A 22,068-nucleotide genomic window follows, 5' to 3' on the forward strand; every position below is an offset into this window, starting at 1 on the left:
TGGCTGGGCGGAAGAGGTGGCACAAGATCAGAAATTCAGTCCGTGTCAACACATATCTGAAGTGCTTCATCAGAATTTCCACAATATCAACACTTTTTGAGCGGTGGTAAACCGCTCCTAAGAGTGGCTGTGCGTGTGTCTGTAGCCACTTTTCCGCAGCGTTTTGCCATAGCAATATGTGTGTGTGCGTAGCCATATTACATCACATTACATCACCAGTTACATCCTAGACTTATCTGTAGCCACTTTTCCTCAGCGTTTTGCCATAGCAATGTGTTTTCCTCAGCGTTTTGCCATAGCAATATGTGTGTGTGTGTGTGTGTGTGTGTGTGTGTGTGTAGCCATATTACATTACCAATTACATCCTAGACCTATCTGTAGCCACTTCTCCTCAGCGTTTTGCCATAGCAATGTGTTTTCCTCAGCGTTTTGCCATAGCAATATGTGTGTGTGTGTGTGTGTGTGTAGCCATATTACATCACCAATTACGTTATGCAAGCACGACCACCGCTCACTTCACATTGGGTGTGATTTTTTTTAATACATATCTAAAGCAGTGGTTTTCAAAGTGGATTTCAGGGACTCTCTTGGTTCCTTTATGGGACAGACCCTTACAAGCTGAACTAGTGCCTCCTACAAGTTGGTTGTGTTGCATGTTCAGCTATCAAAAGTGATTTCTGTCCTTGATGCATTCATTGATTAGAGAGAGCACCAACGAGCACAGATCACATTTGACAATTTCATGTACCAATCAATCAACTCATTGCACATAGTACAAGCTCACAACGCATCGCGTTGCCAATGGGGATACCAGGACTAATGTAGCCTCGCGTAGCCAGGCTTTACTCATCTGCGAAGAGAAAAGCCTGGTGACAATATAAGGCAGAAAGCGTTCAACTTCCGCTGTGTGAGCTTCCCCGGAAGTGAGCTTCCCCGGGTTTCCCCTAACGTAACTTCCGTTAAACGCAGTACTTCCACTAGAAATCTTGGAACCAACCGGAAGGCATATTGTCTACAGGGTGGGACTAATGTGGTTATAGGTCAAATATAAATAAATAAATAGGTGGTTGGTCAACAGTGCAGCCTGAGTGTTGTTATTTGGGTAGTCAACCGAACAACCCGCTATATAGTAGCCAGTAAAAAAAATTATAACCGTTTCAGCAAGCCAGCCGTCTCGTGAACCAACCAGCCAATTAGGCAGCCAATCAGTCCGCCATGCAGCCTGCCAGTCATTCGCTCAGCTAGCCAGTCAGGCGAGATATCCTAATGCCTGTCTGGGTCTGCAGGCCCTGTCAGCAGTGCTGTGAAACAGTATGGCCCTCCTGTAAATCACCGCTTACTTTGATCTCAACCCGGCAGCATGCTTCACCCATTAGAGAGAGAGAGAGAAGGTGGGATGGAATGAGATTTGAAGAGACAGACCATTTTGGTTGCAGAGCAGGGGTGTCGCACCAAATTCTGGGCCCTGGGTACAAGGATTCACTGCGGGCCCCCCATGAATGTTATTCATACAGGGAGGGGTTTAACCCATTTAGACTGGGAACTCATTGTTTTGTGCTTTAACTATTGAAAATAGCAGATATACAAGCTCACAGCGCGGCACCGAGTGTCGCGCTGCGAGCTTGTAGATCTGCTATTTTATTTTTAAACATGAACATTTGTGCAAGTCTTTGAATATTTCAAATCCTTCTAAGGTTTTTTTGAAAAAGCTACGTTTCTCTGTCAGTGGTGCTCAAACCTTTTCATGTGAATGTATTTGGCCACGGACCCCCATCTCAAAATTTTGAGTTCCAGGGACCCCCCAGAAGCAAAATTTGAGTTACAAATGTTCGCTTAAAAAAATACATATATTCAAAGATTTGCACACATTTTCGTGATTTTTCAAAAATAACAGACCTACAAGCTCGCAGCGCAGCACTCTCGGTGCCACGCTGTGAGCTTGTATATCTGCTATTTTTCAATAGCTAAAGTATAAAATAATTGAGACCCCTCCACCTTGGGCCCTAGTAACTCAGTCCCAAATACCCCCCCCCCCCACCCCCCCCCCCTTGTGACGCCCCTGTTGCAGAGTGAAGACTGGTTTGAACTCTTGGAGTTGATTTAGCTCTCAGAGTTTAAAGTGACTCTCAGGATTTTGCTGTGTTGGGCTGATGGGGGGGGGGGTGCCCTGCAGAGAGCTGGAGGGGAAAGAAGCCCAGACCCTCCTCCTCCTTTCTCCTCAGCCTGGCAGCAGAGCTGGTCTCACGCTGGGACCAGACCTCTTTGTCTGGGGGCTCCGATGGGGCTCAGGACATGGGAAGGAAAGCAATAAGAAGCCCAGAGGATAAAAAGAGGTCCAAGATGAAGACAGTGATTCATAAGCCTGCTTTATACTTGGGTCGCGCGTCGCCGAACATAGCCGAACTGCAAGCTCGTTGTGAACTAGGGATGGGACGATACGCGATATTAAAAAACACTCACGATAATTGTATCGTGGAGATAATTTACGGTATCGTGATATCGTCCTCCGTCATGCACTGGGATCAATTCACCTTTTATTTGCAGAGCTGCATATCTGGTGCCATTTAAACCCTCTATAATTGGTAAAAAGTACTGTTTTCACTCTCTATCAAATGTCTTTGCCAAAATATAGCCGATCTACAAGGTAGATCGGCAATTTTTTGGCAAATGTTCCGCCCCAGCACAAGCTCAGCAAGTCAGCATTATTATTTGTCACAATAATCGTCATAGCGTCCCATCCCTATTGTGAACTTCTTTCTTTTTTTTTCATGTAGGCTAGCCACATGCCGCCCGAAGCATCATCAAGAAATGCAAAACATAATTGTGAGACTCGATTAATGGCTTCAGCGATTGGAAACGTGCTGTAATGTCCAAAAAGAAACGCAATATAATTCAGATATAATTCAGCCAAATCATTAAAATGAATCTAGACAGACATTCTTCATGTCCCTGCACTGTACAGTGTACCGTATTGCTGTCAGGCAGAAACCTCATACTATCTTCATTTAGTTTTTAACTTTTTATGTTTTGTAGTAAATTAATAGTGTCACACAAAATTTGCAAAAACTGTCGATCTACAAGCTCAGAATGCTTACGTGTGTGTTGGTTTTATAGATTTTGAACCAATGACAATATTAACAAGAGCTTATGACTATATTAACAGGGTTCCTTAATGGAGAGTATGGAAAAGTATGGCATTTAATTTGTTTAATGTCCAGGCCTGGATAAGTATGGAAAAGAGAAAAGAGAGAAAGGGAAAACATGTATGCTTCCAGGCTATTCTGTTTCTGTTTTTATATAAATTAAAATCTAATAAATTAAATCTTACAAGCTGTGTTTTTCCAGCTGTTGCAGAATTGCATATACATAGCACCACAAATAATCCAAAACTAGTTTGAACATATACTGTATGCTGTCATGTCAGAAAAGTAAACCCTAACCCTATGACAGCCTTGGACACTTCCCCAAATAATGTTTTGGAGTTCCATATAAAAAGCCCGAACATCCATAAATGTACAAATTAATGGAGTTGTACAGGCCTTAAACACGGAACTCCAAACACTATTTGGGAAAGTGTCCAAGGCTGTTATAGATACACACATGTTTAAATTGATCAAATAAATCTATGACAGTCTTAATCTGAGGCTAAAGAAAACAAACTAACCTTTTTATGGCTTTGTTATCTTTCCTTTATGACTGTGTTAGTTTCATTAGACACAGTGAATAGACTGTGCTGCACAGAGACAGTGTTTCTTTTACCAATTTATTTTTGTTTCTTATTTATAAAAGACACAAAAAATATGGAGGGGAGTCAGGGGACAATATAATATATATTTGTATTCGATAGGTCATTAATGAGTAGGTAGCACAGCACTGCACCGTCAAACCTTCTGTGTAGGAGTGAATTGTTTATAGTAATTTACAAGTATGATTTACCTATTGTAATCTATCAGCCAATAAAGGCAATCGAATTTAGTTCTCCTTTCTGTTACTGTAGAGGTTGAAGGTATACAGTTACTTAAAGTTTACATGAGGAAATCTCAATAACCACCTTCAATGTGGTGTCCCTATTTTGCGCTTTTCATTCAAACATTTTCCATAACATTCTCGAAAATGGCCATACAAGTACTAGTCTATAAAGCAGTGCTTGATTGATTTGCATGAGCCTATTGTACCTAGCTACAATCTTGCAATCATTTGGCAATTAATTGGCTATAGATGTAACACACAGTAGGCTACAGTAGGATTTTTAAACTATTTATTTACACAATAAGAATCTAGTGTACATGTAGCTATTTATACTGTAGCTATAAATATGGTCTGACAGAGAATTCTGGAAATTCTCCATTTCCTGAAAAATAACCCTTATAGACATATGTACAAGGTTTCCGCCCGACAGTGGCGATATAGCATTTTAAATGGAGGAGCAGAGTGGGATGAAACAGGAATTGTCCCATATAGAATCGTCATTATGCCAGCCAGTTCTGACTGCCCACACCCAGAAAAGTGCAACACAATACTGTTATTATGCTCCCGGTCAGGCCAGTGCTGTTGTCAGGCCAGGACAATCACTGTTTTGTTGGTCAGTTGAGTTCCTACCATCCGTCCATCCAGCACCACCCCAGAACCGGCCGTACATTCCTCAATTTACCATTTGTTTGGTAGTGATGTGGCCCGGCCGGGAGACATGTGACCACATTTTTTTTTATTGCTACCAATCATGTGCTCTATATTCTGTTGAATAGAGCAGGGGTCTTCAACGTTTTCAGGCCAAGGTCCCCTTAGTTGAGAGAGAGATGAAGCAGGGACCCCCACAACCCATAGATACCATATAGTTTCATCGTTTGACAGCACAATCATCAGTGTATTTTGGATTCATGTCAATTTGTTTTCAGATATTTAACCACTTGAACCGTCAATACTTAATGAACTTGACCTTTCACTCTGTACTTAATCTGCTCTTTTTCCCCCTCTACCTCTTTGCCGAAAATAGCCGATCTACAAGCTCACAACGCCTTGCAGCGCGAGGCGTTGTGAGCTTGTAGATCTGCTATTTTTGGCTACAGTTCTCAGAATATGGACACTAGGGTTCAAGTGTTAAATATAAAAAGGATTGGAAGATTTGGAGGGCCCCCTGTAGTAACTCTGAGGACCCCCTAGGGGTCCCGGACCCCCTGTTGAAGACCCTTGGAATAGAGCATTGGTTCTCAAATTGGGGTCTGGGGACCCCCAGGGGTCCTTGTGGAGGGGGGTGAAAGTAGTTAATGTAGCATCACAATAATTACGTTGGCTATTCAAAGCCTTTGTGCTGCGGCGCAAGCTTGTATATCTATCTGGGAATATATATTTCCCAATATATTTGGGAAATTTTCAATAATGTGGATTTTTTAACACAAATCTTCTCCTCTGGGCCTGGGGGTCCCTGGCACAAAACATTTTCAGATGGGGGTTCGCGGCCAAACAAATCAATTTGGGGGTCCTTGCCATGAAAACGTCTGAGAATCAGTGGAATGGAAGAAATCTGTTTGAATGAAGTATGTTGTTGGCAGATTTCCATGTATCGCGGGAGACTGAAGGCTAGTGTTGGAATGTACTTTAACAACTTAACCCGTTAAGTGGGTTAAGTTATATTTGGCCGCGGACCCCCTCATCTGAAGATGTTTTGTGCTAGGGATCCCCAGAAGAGAAGGTTTGTGATCAAATAATTCTAAATTATAAAAATAAATTTTTCAAGATTTGTCAAAACTTGAAAAAATAGCAGATTTACAAGCTCGCAGTGCTGCACAAAGTGATGCTGTGTATATCTGCTATATTTTTCGATAGCTAACGCAAAATTTTAAACGACATGCTTTCCCGGTTTTAATGGGTTAACACAAAATGTCTTTGCCAACAAAATAGTTGATCTACAAACTCACAAAGCGTCGCAATGCACCACATTGTGAGCTTGTAGATCAGCCTGTAGATCAGCTGTCACCCAATAATATGGATTCTGGGGTTCAAGTGGTTAAAAATCTAACATTGAGGAACTAGAATATAGCCTTAAGACAGAAAGGCTGTGCCGGTAATTTATTTAACCATTCTGTCCCTATTTTAGGCATGTCATTATAAGGGGAAATGATCAAATGGCTTAGGCCTCAATATTTCATTTAGTACATCATACATCAGTGTTGCGCAGTGGAAATAGAAGATCTACAAGCTCGCAATGCATCACGATGCGACGCGCCCTGAGCTTGTAGTACGTCTATTTTCACCACCACACGACACCACCGTGCGACAGAGTATACTGTAATTCAGGCTTATCGTGGTTAACTATTGATCTGCGTCGTCATCACTTTGAGTCCCATGTTACACAAGCAGGCTGGGTTCTCATATTTGTTCAAGATGGATTTTTTTGGTTTCACCTGGCCTGGGTTTGGCATCTGCTCTACAAAGGATTCCCTGACTTCCTGCCATAATGATTTGGTGCAGAGCAGACCGTGAGCTCAAATCCCATGTTGGCCATCGTCGCTGTCGGGTGGAAACCTTGTACTGTATGTCCAAAACATACTTTTCAGGAAATGGAGGAGAAAAAAAAGAACCTGAGTACAATGTATCTCATGTAGTTATTATTTAGTCACAAGCTCTTGTTAATACTTTTCATTGGTTAAAATAGACACACACACACACACACACACACACACACACACACACACGTAAACTCACTCACTTTCACTTCGATTTGAAAGCTCACGTGACCTTGTAGATCTACTTTTGTGTGACACTGTAGTATGACGAAGTATAGGGCATACATTTACATACGTTTTTTACCCTGGAGACAAACTAGTGAAAATAGCAGATCTACAAGCACACAACGCGTTGTTTTCACTACTTCTTAAGTATTATTATTTTGTATTTATGGGATTATTTAGATTTGTTTGTTTGTTTAAGAATATATACATATATAGTTTTGTTCATTATATAAAAAAAATCTTTTGAAATATATTTTCTAAATGTAAAGAAAACTGGATTTTTACTTGAGTCGTCGTGAGTCGTGACACATATACAATTGGTCCGTGACCCACAAATGGGTCCCAACCCACTGTCTGGGAAACAGTGTTGTACAGTACCTAACAGGCCTTTGGTGTTGCTGTGTGTGTGTGTGTGTGTGTACACACCACAGCGCAGGTGCCAGACCGCGCTCCAGCCGCGTCAGGAATGTTTTGGGTGTCAGTCCAAGGGAATTCCACACATGTCTTCCATTCAGGAGCCTCCTTTGAAGTGACCTGCCATAAAGATGGTCAGCCCCAGAGCCCAGCCTTACGGCTGCGGCTCGCTGCCTGCTTGCCTTTTGTACGCCTCGGCTTGAGTAAATATCCCACAAACGCTCAAAAATGAAGAAGAGATGTTTGACTCGAGGTATACAGTGAGATTCTCAAACCTTTTCCATGTCAATGACCATGTCGGATGAATTTTGTATTTGGCCACGGACCCCCTATCTGAAAGTATTTTGTGCCAGGCACAAGATTCGTGATGGTAAAATGTTTCAGTAATATTCCAAAAGTTTCACATTCTTAATTTTTTTTGGGCATGCATCGACGCATTGTGAGCCTGTAGCTCGGTGTCTCTTCATTACTGTTCTTGAAATATTGTTAAAATATGAAAATGCACAGTTAAAGTGGTTAAACTGATGCTATATTAACTCATTTTGCTGCCGGACCCCACTTTGAGAACCACTGGTCTATTCGACCCTCCGCCCGGACCCCAAAACCCGAGTATGATGTAAGAGCAAAATAAGCACCATGTGAGTGGGTCAATAGCAGCCTCATCCCATAAATGTCCCTCTGCTTTGGTAATGATGATTGAGTTCTCTAGACCAGTGTGATGTGCTGCGTAATGGTGGGAATAAGTCATGGTGAAAGACTGCTAAGTTAAACAAAGTGACTTCATCCTCGCGCTTATCTTCAAAACAACAGTGCTGTTGCACCCGGTGCGTTTGTTGAAGCTGAAGTCATGGTGCGGAGAGACGTACCGCATCTCGTATCCCACTCATCCTCATCATTGGCTGAACTGACTGTGCCCCCCACCCCCCTAACGCAAGGCTCTCAGATTTACTGCTTATTGGTGTATCTGTGAACTTTTGCACTGGCCCCGCTGGTGAACCCTATGGGTGTGTGTGTGCAGGGACGTGCTGGCCATTGGGGAAAGCGGGACAACTCCCGAACGGCCGGTTCATTCCTGGCCGGTCCAGGCCGGCCATTAGGAAAAAAATAAAAATAAAACGTCGGCCTTGAATTCGTTCCATTTTGGGGGCTGGGCGGCCAACAAAGTAAATCGTCACTGTCGGGCAGAAACCTTGTATCTCCAAGTTTCAAATTCGTAAATTGTTTCGCAAAGCAAAGCCCTGCTTCACCCTACAAGGCTGTCGCACAAAAGTAGTGAAAACAGCAGACCTACAAGCACACAACGCCTCGCGGTGCGAGGCGTTGTGTGCTTGTAGATCGGCTGTTTTCACTAGTTTAAATCATTTTTAAAATGGTTTTGGACATACACGGTTTCCACCCGACAATGATGAAATATAACTCATGTAATTGGCCCACTGGCTTGTCACTTGTCATGATCTGAAATGGCAAATCTTTGAGTAGCAGCAGCGCTATAGAGAGAGATCTCTCTCTATAGCGCGCAATGAGGGCCTCTCCAACTCTTTTTTCCCGGGCTGAATCAGGGGTCCAGCATGTCCCTGTGTGTGTGTGTGTGTGTATGTGCGTGCACGTGTGCGAATGTGTGTGTTTGTGTGAGTGATAGGATTTATCCTGCCACCTCTCTGCCACCCCCTCCCCCCTCCCACTCTCTCTCTCTCTCTCTTTCCTTAATGTCTGTGTGGTCCTCTTGGTGTGAGATTGCGATGTGCGGCTATCTAATTCTCCCTCACACGCTTTCCCTCTCGACTATACCTCTCCTATCTCCCTCTTTCCTTTCCATTCTCTCGCTCTCCCCGACACACTGGCTCTCTCTTTCTCTCGACCTCCCTCAGTCCCTCTCGCATTCTCTCTTCGCCTCTCCCTTCCTCCCCTTCTCTCCATTCCTCCTCTCTCTACCGTTCTGTCAGTGATGGAAAAAGTACTCAATACTGCAATATAGAAATTACAAGTTACAAGTAAAAGTCTGGAATTCAAAATGTCGTTGAGTAAAATACAAAAGTATTGGCATCAAAATGTACTTAAAGTACCAAAAGTACTCAGAATGTCCCATTTCAAGTTTTCAAATGTGCAAACATCTTTTGAAAATAGCAGCTCTACAAGCTCACAGGCATTGTGAGCGTTCTCTAACCCCCACATGTGATGTGTTCTCAGTACCCTTGGGGAGGCCTGGACCCAGCTGAAGAAGAGCCTGGCCGACGAGGCAGAGGTTCACCTGAAGTTCTCTTCAAAGGTACCTGCTGTGCTGTGCTGCGTTTAAATCTTTTAAATGAACCGCAACCTTTCTACTCTCCATACCTAGGTTTACATTCCATCCATATCTATATATATATTGAGCCGCAGACTCATTCTGACTTGTGATAAGCCTGGGAAATAATAAATAGGAGCCTTGCAAAGGTCTCACAATACAGAGGAGTATTTGCTTGGTTTTATTGTGGTAATGTGCGGTCCTGTTCAGGCCCGGGCACCTAATTTCCCCATGTAACGCATACAAGACACAAATCTGAATTTGAGTCGTAATCTTATAAAATAGTATAGAATAGGGCTTATATGTTGTAATAATATGAACTAATTTACTAAATAACGAGTAACTAAAGCTGTCAGATAATTGTAGTGGAGGATAGAAGTACAACATTTGCCTCTGAGGTGTGGTGGAACAGAAAGAGAAAGGAAATACTCAAGTAAAGTAAAAGTTCCTCCCAACTGTAGCCTGCTTGAGTACAGTACTTGAGTAAACGTACTTACCGGTAGTTACCTACCATCACTGCTCTGTGGTTCGGTCGCGCTCAATTAAGGCTCGTTTTAAGGGGTGTGTTGCTGCTAAACGTGACATGAAAGAGGAGCCGTGAGTGTGATGAGTTTGTCTCCGCGGGAAGACAGAGGGGGGTGGGGGTCAGGAGCACAGCTGGAGCGACAGAGGAAACGACGTCAGCGCCGTTATTCCCTGGAGACGGAGAGGCGCAGATGTGCAGCATGCAGCACATCTCCACTTTTAGGGAGGAGAGGGAATGGACGGGAACGATCGCTCTTCGTGCGGGCGAGAAGGAGGGGGGGGGGGGCTGGAAGTTGGGAGTGTGTGTGGAGACTGTGGACACATTCATCATGGTCGCCTTGGACGGCGAAGCTTAACAGTACTCTTCGTCCTTGTCGGGTGGAAACCTTCTATATCCAAAACCGTTCGTTTTATATATCATTTTAAACATGATTTAAACTAGTGAAAATAGCCAATCTACAAGCACACAACGCCTCGCACTGGGAGGTTGTGTGCTTGTAGATCTGCTATTCTCACTAGTTTTTTGCGACAGTCTTGTATGATGAGGCATGGCTTTACTTTACGAAAAAACTTACACATTTGAAACTTGGATATACGAGGTTTCTGCACGACGGTGACGTTTTTCAAGCATTGCTAGCAGTGACTTGCATCTGGACTTTGCGCTATCGTTCAGCCTCTGAGGTTGCCCCTCCACTCCAGATGTATTTTGTTATCAGAAGTCTCAGTGAAATGTGGGGGCTGGGCGGGGATGACTGCACATTCACTTTAAGAACAGTGAACATGATACACGATGAGGGACACTGAATAGAGTCCGAAATGTAATTTGAATACACCGTTCACCCTGAAGGCAACACGTTTTCGTCATACAGTATGTTCTATATATCCTAGGTACAGTAAAGAGCGTTTGGAGTCATTTCTATCCCGACGAGACGACAGCCTTTCTAAGCTGAGTGAAAGAAAGTTAAAGTCAAAGTCAGCTTTGAGCTACTTCTTCTAACCCAACAATTATTACATTTTTAATGTCTGACAGCTGTGTCAGAATGAACAAGCTTTTACTGACAGCACATTGTTATGGATTACAAAGAATTGGTTTGGTGTTTGCCTGAACCCAAATGAAACAAAGGCCCAGAGTTTTGACACGTTGGCTTTGCTTTTTCATTTGAAGTTGACATAATGTAATGCTTATAATAACATGTTGTGTGGATTGTGCAGCTCCAGAGTGAGGTGGAGAAGCCCTTGTTGTCATTCAGGGACAACTTTAAGAAGGACATGAAGAGGTTCGACCACCACATAGCTGACCTACGGAAGCAGCTGGTGGGTCGCTATGCGGCTGTGGAGAAGGTACAGTAGAGCCCATACCCACACACGTTTATGGCTAAAGGTCTAGTGATTTTCAACCTATGGACCGGGGCCGCTGGTAGGCCATGAGGATACAGCAAGTGGGCCCCCAAATGATTGGAAAAACCCTTAACGTTTTGCGGCGCGGCTGGCCTAGCGGGTGGGCTCATACTGTACCATATTATATAGGCACTACCGCGACAGCGAGTCGCGGGTTCGATTCCTGAGCCTGAAGACCTTTGCTGTGTGTCATTCCCCATTTCTCTCTCTCTCTCTCTCTCTCTCTGTTTCTCCCTACAGTGTCCTATCAATAAAGGCAGAGAAAAACACTTACAATTTTAATGATAATATCACATAACGAAAAGAAAAGAAAAAAAAAAAAAAATATATATATATATATATATAGCCTATCTATCTATAAATGCGAGAAGTCTCTGCGTGTGTGTTTGTAATCCGCGTATCTCGAGAACCGTTCGTCCCACCGGCTTCAGATTCGGCACGCGCGTTCCCCGCCGCGGCACGGAGTGCAGTGCCGGGTCTCGACCCGACCCGACGCGCGGTTTTCCCGAACCGGCGCGAAACGTTCGGAATCTCCTTATGCGGGGTTGATTGTTGACATCAGGCTGTTCCGGAGGAAATCGGCGAAAGCTCTGACTCATTGTGACATCACTTCATAAAAGGCTCTGACATCACGTACGCCACATGAGTCAACAAAAATTCTCTGAATATCTCCATATATAGCATATATGGGCATAAAATGGACGCAGAATCACAAAGATCTCCATATACGGGCATAAAGGGACACAGACAGACGGATACAGAGATCTCCATAAATGGGCATAAAATGGACGCAAATGGCATATATGGGCATAAAATTCACGCAGAATCACAAAGATCTCCATATACGGGCATAAAGGGACACAGACAGACAGATACAGAGATCTCCATATATGGGCATGAAATGGACGCAAATAGACAGATATCTCCATATATGGGCATATATGGGCATAAAATGGACCCAGAACTATATCTGCAGTGATCTCCATATATGGACATAAAATGGACACTGACAGACAGACAGACAGACAGACAGATAACAGATATCTCCATATATATGGGCATAAATGGACACAGGCAAACAGATGGTCAAAATGGGTCCTATGACAACAGGTATAATGGGGTTTGCATTAAAGGGCGGGGCATTCATTCCCTATTTACATCGTTCCCGAGTTGGCCAGGTCGAGGCTCTGACATCACGTACGCCACATGAGTCAACAAAAAATCTCTGAATATCTCCATATATAGCATATATGGGCATAAAATGGACGCAGAATCACAAAGATCTCCATATACGGGCATAAAGGGACACAGACAGACGGATACAGAGATCTCCATAAATGGGCATAAAATGGACGCAAATGGCATATATGGGCATAAAATTTACGCAGAATCACAAAGATCTCCATATACGGGCATAAAGGGACACAGACAGACAGATACAGAGATCTCTGGGCATGAAATGGACGCAAATAGACAGATATCTCCATATATGGGCATATATGGGCATAAAATGGACCCAGAACTATATCTGCAGTGATCTCCATATATGGACATAAAATGGACACTGACAGACAGACAGACAGATAACAGATATCTCCATATATGGGCATAAATGGACACAGGCAAACAGATGGTCAAAACGGGTCCTATGACAACAGGTATAATGGGGTTTGCATTAAAGGGCGGGGCATTCATTCCCTATTTACATCGTTCCCGAGTTGGCCAGGTCGCCGACTAGACGCTGGGCCGCCCGAGCTTCTAGTATATGTAAATGACGTGCATGCTGCTCCAACTTTTGACCGTGTGTGTCTATATCAGCACGAGGTGTACAGTATGTCTGAGCACAGCTACAACAACAGCTGCAGCCAGCCACCGATTGGCGCTGTTTTGCAGACTTGAAATGCACACACACACACACACACACGCACACGCACACGCACACGCGCACGCACACACACACACACTCTCTCTGTGTTGAAATTAATGGTCTGTTAAAAACTCAAAAAATGAGTTTTCATTGTTATACGCTGGATAGGAACTGAAAGTATACCATGTCAGTTCCATCCAGCTGGAACACAATCGATTGATTGATCTGAAAATGAACGCGCCCCACCCCCCTAACACGTGTTAAGTGATGGATGGACAGCAAACACATTCGAGATTTTCAAACAGGGCCCTGATCCAGAAAAGGCTGAGAACCACTGCAATAAGATTTGTATAACGGCAGCGCCAGACTTTCTAGTCTTCTCTCTGGCAATTAAAATTCCACAATTCTTCCCCTAAGTAGAGAACCGTTTCCCATCCCTGGTATGTTTTCTATGTCTAAAAATAATCAAAGGTGATTGGCTGAAGGCCCGAGGTACCACAGATCTGTCCCACCACCATCCATCATCTGTGCACTAATAACAAGGACCGTCTCTCCCTCTCATTAGACAATCTATTCCACATTCTTTCAGCATTGATCAGGAAAGATTATAGATTGTCTGTGTAACATTCATTTTAGTAGCCTTTATGGCAACACCCCTTGTAGCTCATTTGTCAGCGTTTGTCAACACGGAAGTGCTTCTCACCCAAGGATATTTTGGAACACAAGTCATCAGAAACTAGAATGTATTAACAGTAGGCCTAAAATGTGTAAATAAATACATTTCCCATACATTTCATCATTTTGGCATGAGGGTCAGGTGAAGACAATCGCAATTAAAAATAGTGTACGAAGGTCGTCAAAAACCTTGGAAGGCTTATTGTAAAAAAATATACCGGTAAAATATTGTATAAAAAAAATAACTTGTTTAATTTAAAGATTTTAACACTGTACTTTATGACTCACTCTGTCCATGTCCCTGTTAGGCACGTAGAGCTCTGGCAGACAGACAGAGGGACCTGGAGCTGAAGACTCAACAACTGGAGATCAAACTCAGCCAAAAGACAGAAGAAGACATCAAGAAGGCCCGCAGAAAATCCACACAAGCAGGTCAGCACCCGGGGTCAAAGGGCAAACCAAAGGGTTTACCGTGGAGGTCACGGGCTCACTCAGGTTTTTCCTATAGGTCGATTGGTTCTCAACCCTGTTGAATTTCAAGGTTTGATGTGTATTATTAGGCCACTGACCATTTGATATCTTTTTGCATCTGCACTTTACAGTACACCATCCTTCAAGCTTTAACGTCGCCATTCAGAATGCTTCCCTTATCTGAAATCTCTTAGCAATCAACATTGGTTTATGTCCAGGGGTCGTGGGCTATAAATTCACATAAGCACAGACATAAATTCTTTTGACATTTTGACACATACTTAACAAACTCGGTTATGTAAGAAGTGGTAAAGGGTTATATCTACAGTACTGGGCTTTTTTAGCTTTATCCCACAAGTACTATATTCGCTGCGTTTCTGACCGGGGTCACTTGAGAGAGGCCATGAATCTACATGCTGTGTTTGTCTTTTATATGAGTCATGGGTCCTATCAGCAGTTGCAGCCAGACGGGGAGTTGTTATGGGGGGAACGTTCAGAAACATTGCTCTGCTCGGCTAATCTGTGTTCAGAACCAACAGGGAGACCTGGGCGTGGGTTATCTCCATAGCACTCCGGGGGCGGGGGTTCTGGCAGCGAGACGCGCACACACACACACACACACACACACACACACACACACACACACACACACACACACACACACACACACACACACACACACACACACACACACATACACACACACACACACACACACACACACACACACACACACGAACACAGGTAACCATTTTTAAATCTGCCGTCCCATAGTCAAAAATAGCAATAATAGAAGATCTACAAGCGCACAACGTGTGGATAAGCTATTTGCTGAAGGACATCGGGCTAAAGTGGTTAGACACTTGCGGAGTCACATGCACACAGGTGCATGGTGAGATACGCACGCACACACACACACACACACACACACACACACACACACACACACACACAGACAAGGTAAAGTGAAAACAGGGGACTTCTACTTAGTTCCTGCGAGAACCATTAAAAACATGACAACATGAACAGGAGAAATGGAGCGGCTGGAAAAGGGGGGGAGGGGGACAGGGAGCCATTAACAGGAGCCTGGTTGTTTGGTAAAGTTTTTTAAGAGGCTTGTGGCCTTAGAGAGACTAAGTAACTGGTGAGAATAAACAGATGCAGACCTCCTCCAGAGTGTGATGTCATACCTCGGCCAAGCACCAGAAACGGGAGATTCCAACCCTGTTATACTCACGTACTGTATACACATACAGCACAGTACACACACACACACACACACACACACACACACGCTTCCTCGGGCTCCCTCAAAATGAGGTCTTGAATCTCTGTGGGATTTTACATGTACTGTAGAAAGGTCAAATTAAAGTATACCTCTCTCTCTCTCTCTCTCACTCTCTCTCTCTCTCTCTCTCACACACACACACACACACACACACACACACACACATGCACACAAACGCACACAGTGATACCCCCTCCAGTCCACACTACATATTGCAAGCAATAAGAAAAACAACAGCAGTTGTTGATGCGTTCATAGAGGGGTCTGGTGATGACTACCAGCGTGTGAGGGAGGCCACCTCAAGACGCATCTGTCTGACCACAACAAACACACTCACTTTCTGTTCTCTCCACACTGACAAGCATCAACAGGCTGCAAGCAGTCAGGAGACAAGTTGAGGTTGAAGAAATGACAGTGTCGCATTTTGATATGTGGTATTAATATTATAGCTATGTCTATCCAATTAGATTTTCTGTACAGTTTTGGATAATTGTGTGTATGTGTGTGCGTGCGTGCGTACTTGCGTGCATGCGTGTGCGTGTGTGAGATAGACTATGCTGCTCATCGTTGAATATTGATACATTAACTCCACCTAGTGGACACGATATGCATGTACTAGGTGAGCAACAGGAAATGAACGACTTGTGCCCTAATTTATACTTTAACAAATAAAACAGCAAATCTAAAAGCACAACAATACGTTGCGAAGTGAGCTTGTAGATCTTTATTTTAGCAATTTTTTTGTTTCTTGTACAATCATCACCTGTGATTTTCTAAACAGGGACGCCGAATGTAAAGTGGTTAAGGGCAAATGACGTGTCCAGTAAGAATCAATCAGCCTAATGGTCGACTCACTAACAACACAGTCAGCTGCCTGTGAGTGCTACAATGACTTTCTTTCTGCTGCCTCTCATAGGAGATGAGCTGATGCGGTGTGTTGACCTCTACAACCAGTCTCAGTCCAAGTGGTTTGAAGAGATGGTCACCACAAGCCTGGTAAGTAACCATGTGTCTTCATTTGTCGAAATCGGTATACCCTGATGTGGGCTTTATGTGTATACGTTTGAGGCCTGTCCAGCAATCTCACATCATTGACCCTTAAAGCCAGACCTCAACCGATGCAGCTAGTCCCAACAAACATTGCAACAAAACAGTTTTAACTCATTGAGTGCGTATCCCGAACTAGTTCGGGATTATTATCGCATCCCAGAGTGCCTATCCCGAACTAGTTCGGGATATAAAAAAAGAAAAAAAAAAAAAAATTGAAAAACTTTTTTTGAATTTTTTTTTTTGGACCCCATCAAATCTAGTGAACATGATTTCAATCGCTATTTTGCATGTTCCACCCCCATACAACCCCATCTAACATACAGGGCAGCCATTTTTGTTTACATAACATGTAAAACATAATGGCTATTATCTCAAGAATGCCTGAACGGATTTCCAATCGGATTTTTTTGTTTGAAAGCTGTGAACAAACTGCACAAATCCACTCCAATGCAATCCAGGATGCCGAAAATAGATCTTCTAAAATGCTTGGTAGCCAATAGCTAACTTCAAGCTAACTTCATTCTCTTCCTGTACATGCACAAAGGAAAGTGTTCTGGCAAGTCATGGCTCCAGGGCTTGGGCATGCATTACCAGCATATCTCTATTATTCTATGGCCACTGGGCGCCCTCTAGTGGTGATAGGGTGGCACTAAATGAGTTAAGGTCAACCGCACCAATACAACTCCTTGCAACTGCCATCGGGGATAATGGTTGCAAGTAAAACCGTGCACAAAAAGTAAGGAAACTTGACTTTGCTCCATTATGTCTCCCCTTTAATAATAATTATTTCATTTTCATCTTTGATTAGTCACCTTTACAATGAGGGACAGCTTGTAACCATCAGGCATTCGTGGAATGAGCATGCACAGCCAAACATATATGGGTAGAGCCCCCCAAAATCTGCCTAAATTTGGTCCATTATATCTCCCCTTTAATTATGTCAAATGGTATTGTGTTTGATATAATTTTTATCGTTGATTAGTCACCTTTACAACGAGGTACAGCTTGTAAGCATCTGGCATTTGTGGAATGAGCAACACAGCCAAACACGTGGGTAGCACCCCTCCAAATTGTCAAAATGGCCTGGCAGGCCTGCAATCATGTTCTGTTGGTATTCACCTTTGTTGCTTGGTGCATTGAATGATTGCACTCTCCCACAGTAATAAGGAAAAGAAAAAACAACACATAGGCCTATTGGCCATTTTTACACACTAATTGTAAGGGAAGTCCAAAACGAGAGTGAATGTCCCTGAGCAAGACACCTAACCCCAAACAGTTTCGCCCTGTGGGCTTATCTGAGCCATCTGAGTAGCCATTGCAACTGCCAGTGTGTCCATCCATCCCTTTGTTCTTACGTTTTCCATTAACAGAACTCCGAACTTGACCCTTCAGGTAAAGTGTGCTCATAATAAATAAAGAACTCCAGGTAGCCTATTAAGTTGTCATTGTTGAATGTGGACGTTATTGACCGCTCATCTCTGTCGGCATGATATAAAACCTGAGAGAGTTGATTGTGTACAGATGGACTGGAGTGTAGTCAAATGTGCATCAAACAGTCAAGGGATTGTGCTTTGATTGATTGATTGATTGATTGATTGAAGAATGTATTAGAAGTTTGCACAGGATAAGGTATAGCTTCATGACAGTACATGGTCAACTAAAAGGATACCCTCAGGAAAGCACCTGGCTAATTTACATTGGCTACTGTTACATGGACAGTATTTATTAATTCAGAATGAACTCATTCCGAACAGAGATTCACACCCAACTGTTTACATGGAACCTGAATAAAAGTCTATTCTGATTCGATGTACCACCCCTTCAAACCCGAATGTAAATTCATTCGGAATGGAATATTCTATTCCATTCTGAGGTGTTTACATGAGCGTTTTTATTTTGAATGAGCAGTCATTCTGAATACAAGTGGAATATACCTGCCCATGTAAACGCAGAGATCCTTTTCTTTTTAACTCATATAACATTGAATGACAGACAGATAAAACACTACGCAGAAAGAATAAGAAAAACTGTTGTAAAAACACAATGCAAAAATAATATTTTGAGTGGACAACACGAAGCCATCACTACACAGTACACATAGTACATTTTAAAGTACACTGTATATATTAACACTGTTGAATCACCAAAAAGGGACTCAATCAAAGTAGCAGAGGCTCTCAGAGATGATCAAATCGTTTTCATTTAATATTTATTGGATTGGATTGCATTTATAGTTTTTTATAGGTTATAGGTTTCCTGCAAGCCTTTTTCTTGCGCTGATAAATATAACATTAATCATTTTGTTTAAATTTCTACTGCTAGAGAACAAGGTTCTGCTGATCTACGTGTACAGCATAGGATATATACAGTATATATATATATATGTATTTTTTATTTTGTGTCTGATTTTGTCCCCTCTCAGGAGTTGGAGCGGTTGGAGGTGGAGAGGGTGGAGATGATCAGACAGCATCTGTGCCAGTACACCACCCTGCGTCATGAAACCGACATGTTCAACCAAAGTGTATGTCAAAATTATACCTCCATACAAAGTGTTACAGCTGTAGCATACTCCAAACAACTAGAACTTGTTTTTCTGCTTTGGTGGCAGTTCAATAAGAACATTTTGTTCTTATTGAACTGCCACCAAAGCAGAAAAATTGCTCAAGTTCTTTTGCATCAGTTCTTGCACCTCCATGATTTTCCAACTAGCCGAACACCTCCTCTAGCTGAACATTGTGTGTGATTGGTCAGACTCTCTATGCGCTCGTGATTTATACTGTTTTATTTCCACAATCAGCCAGCAACGTACCATGGATTGTTTTGAGGAAAGCTTGGCTGAGGAGGTTAGGCAGTACAAACCTCTATAACCCCTCTCTGAGCAACTACTGACACAACCAGACAGCAGTTAATGAATAGAGAGAGATAGAACACATACTGTCCACTGTGTCTGTGCACACATATTATCCACTGCAAAATCTCTGGGACAAGATTATATCAAAGTACTGTGCATTGGAGACTCATCCGTTGTAAAATCACCAGCAGTGTAAAGGTTTAGATCGCAGAGCAGAGCTGCATCGAGTATGAAAGAGTTTTGTCGTCGCCGAACTTTGTTCAGGAACCACTGCTCAAGTCAAACAAGTTTGGCTTCGTTCGTAGTATGCTGCAGGATTAAGTCAAACTGATGATACCTCTATCCTACAGTAGAGGGCCTGTGAAAAATAAAGTCATACTAACTATACTATTGAACGGCATGCTAGAGTATTGTGCATTCATACCTCGGTATACTATTATTCAAAACATCATACTATACAGTTAAACTAGGAAATGTCATACTATACTATCCAGTACAGGAATTTAAAAAATCCCCAAAAGGTAGCAACAAAATATTTTGTTAAATAAGTCATTTTTATTTTTGCTAATCCGCACACCAAGGGGTGAAAATCAGTAGGGGCCATCCTCTCTGGATCATGAAGGTGCACAGAATCATCCATGGCAATGCAGCCAGTAGGTTTTGTGATATGTTGTCAATGTCGGATGGATGGACATGATGCACTGACGACTACCAGTGGGCCCCCTTAACAACTGAACTGACTGAACGAATACAAATTTTGTAATGGGTTGCTTCTGCTATCCCCCTATTACTGTAGCTTGTTTTGACAATCCTAGTCTAACCTAACGCGGACATTCTATGCCCCCGGCAGATGACACGGAGGGGGACATGACTCTTGCTGCTGTCCGCTTTGAGTAAATGAGGAAGTGGAAAACGAGTGATAAATCATAGCGATTTTATAATTATAATGAATAAGCCTAAACATGAACAATACTGATGTAAAATAAGATATCTGAAAGGCTACATTATATTTTATATACAATTAAAATGTCGTGAGCCACAGTTACAGGGGCGCTGCCGCTATTCCAGGCTTTTCTCTTTGAAATGCCTGGATCCCGAGGCTATGACAATCCTTGTCAACCTGGCCTTATTCTTTGGATTGAGGTTTCTAAACCACACTGTAATGTTCATAGCAAGCTAAATCAAACACATTCTAAACCCTTTAGCTTTCAATTAAAAAATAAGGAAAAGAATCATAAAGAAAGGTGTCATACTGTAATGAAAAAGTACAAAACATCACACAAAACAGTTCATAGTTTAATGTACAACTGATTGCTGTTCCTTGTCTCTCCAGACGATGGAGCCAGTGGACCAACATTTGCAGAGCGTGGACCCAGCCAAGGACCGAGAGCTCTGGGTCCAGGAGCACAAGACCGGGGACATCAGACCCGTGGACATAGAGATCTAACCTCCATAAGGGCCTCACCATAATGTACATCAACACTTCCATCCAGAGGCCGCATGCCTTGAGGTTGAAAGATGGATTTCATCTCGGTTTTGCGGTTCATCCATTCCCCCGCGTTTTGACTCCTAACAAACTGTGAGACGTACTTAAGTGACAAGTGACCACCGTCTCCACACATCATCAGTGATGTTCTGAACTCTCGTACATGATGACCAAGGTCAGGCTGCTGAGAACGAGGACAACTTCCCGTGATGTTTAGAGGATAATGGTAGATTAATGTATGTGTCGGATGTCCTTGGCAACGGATGGCAGTTTGTCAGTATGCAATGAGGAAGCGTCCTGGTGCCTCGCTATAGGATGGCACAAGACAATGGAGAATGAGGCTGTGCCTGTCTGAATAAAAGAAAACCAGGAAGGAAAGGATGTTAGAATGTGAGTTTTTATCATCACTCATCCGTGGAACTCTTGGAAAGAAGTTCTGTTGAGTTCATAGTAATTACATGGACTGAACTCAGGTGAAAATTATTTAGAAAGCAACGGTAAAGAAAAAGAATATGGACCTTTCATACCTGTAAATATTAAATAGCTACTGTATATGTATGTGCAGTGGCTCAGAGCAACTGTTTGATTGTGCTTTTGCAATGCTTCTGTAATGTAATTAACTAATTCAACTCTGTAGATACACTTGGACTGCATAACGGAAAGATGGTTGGCAAAAAAATGTATTTAACAAATGCTGCTTAAATCAGGCAAATCCATTTTGACCTTTAAGAGTGTTTGTTTTTTCTCTATATTTGAATATGGCAATTCAATCACAATACTAGTAGGTATGTGCGGTTACTGTTGAAACTGCATGCTCTCAAATTACAACTACAGCTCCTGTACTAACTGGGTACAGTCTTAATCTACCAAATCTCAAATTTAACACTGAATGTGTTGGTTCTGTCATTGTGTCATAACTGTCATTATGCCATTACCCATGTAAGTAAGAATGATTAATTAGCCAATTGCACTTTCTGCCCAAATGATTAAAAAAACATTTGTTGTTCAACATAGATTTTTTTTTCTAGAGAACT

General features: G+C 42.7%; 1 protein-coding gene across 2 annotated transcripts in view; it reads left to right on the forward strand.

Annotated features, from left to right (window-relative positions):
• Positions 1 to 21,258, forward strand: part of gas7b (growth arrest-specific 7b) — a gene marked incomplete at its 5' end in the record, with an annotated part of 75,867 nt that extends 54,609 nt beyond the window's left edge. For both annotated transcript variants that reach the window (XM_080747829.1, XM_080747830.1), the window contains 6 exons: positions 9,330 to 9,408; positions 11,161 to 11,289; positions 14,197 to 14,320; positions 16,564 to 16,643; positions 19,120 to 19,218; positions 20,882 to 21,258. In XM_080747829.1, coding sequence (XP_080603955.1) covers positions 9,330 to 9,408; positions 11,161 to 11,289; positions 14,197 to 14,320; positions 16,564 to 16,643; positions 19,120 to 19,218; positions 20,882 to 20,995 — 625 coding nt within the window. In that variant the 3' untranslated portion in view covers positions 20,996 to 21,258. The remainder of the gene's footprint in view (positions 1 to 9,329; positions 9,409 to 11,160; positions 11,290 to 14,196; positions 14,321 to 16,563; positions 16,644 to 19,119; positions 19,219 to 20,881) is intronic.
• Between the last annotated feature and the right edge of the window lie 810 nt (positions 21,259 to 22,068).

This window comes from Nannobrachium achirus, assembly GCF_963921795.1.
Source record: "Nannobrachium achirus genome assembly, chromosome: 18".
NCBI lineage: Eukaryota > Metazoa > Chordata > Actinopteri > Myctophiformes > Myctophidae > Nannobrachium > Nannobrachium achirus.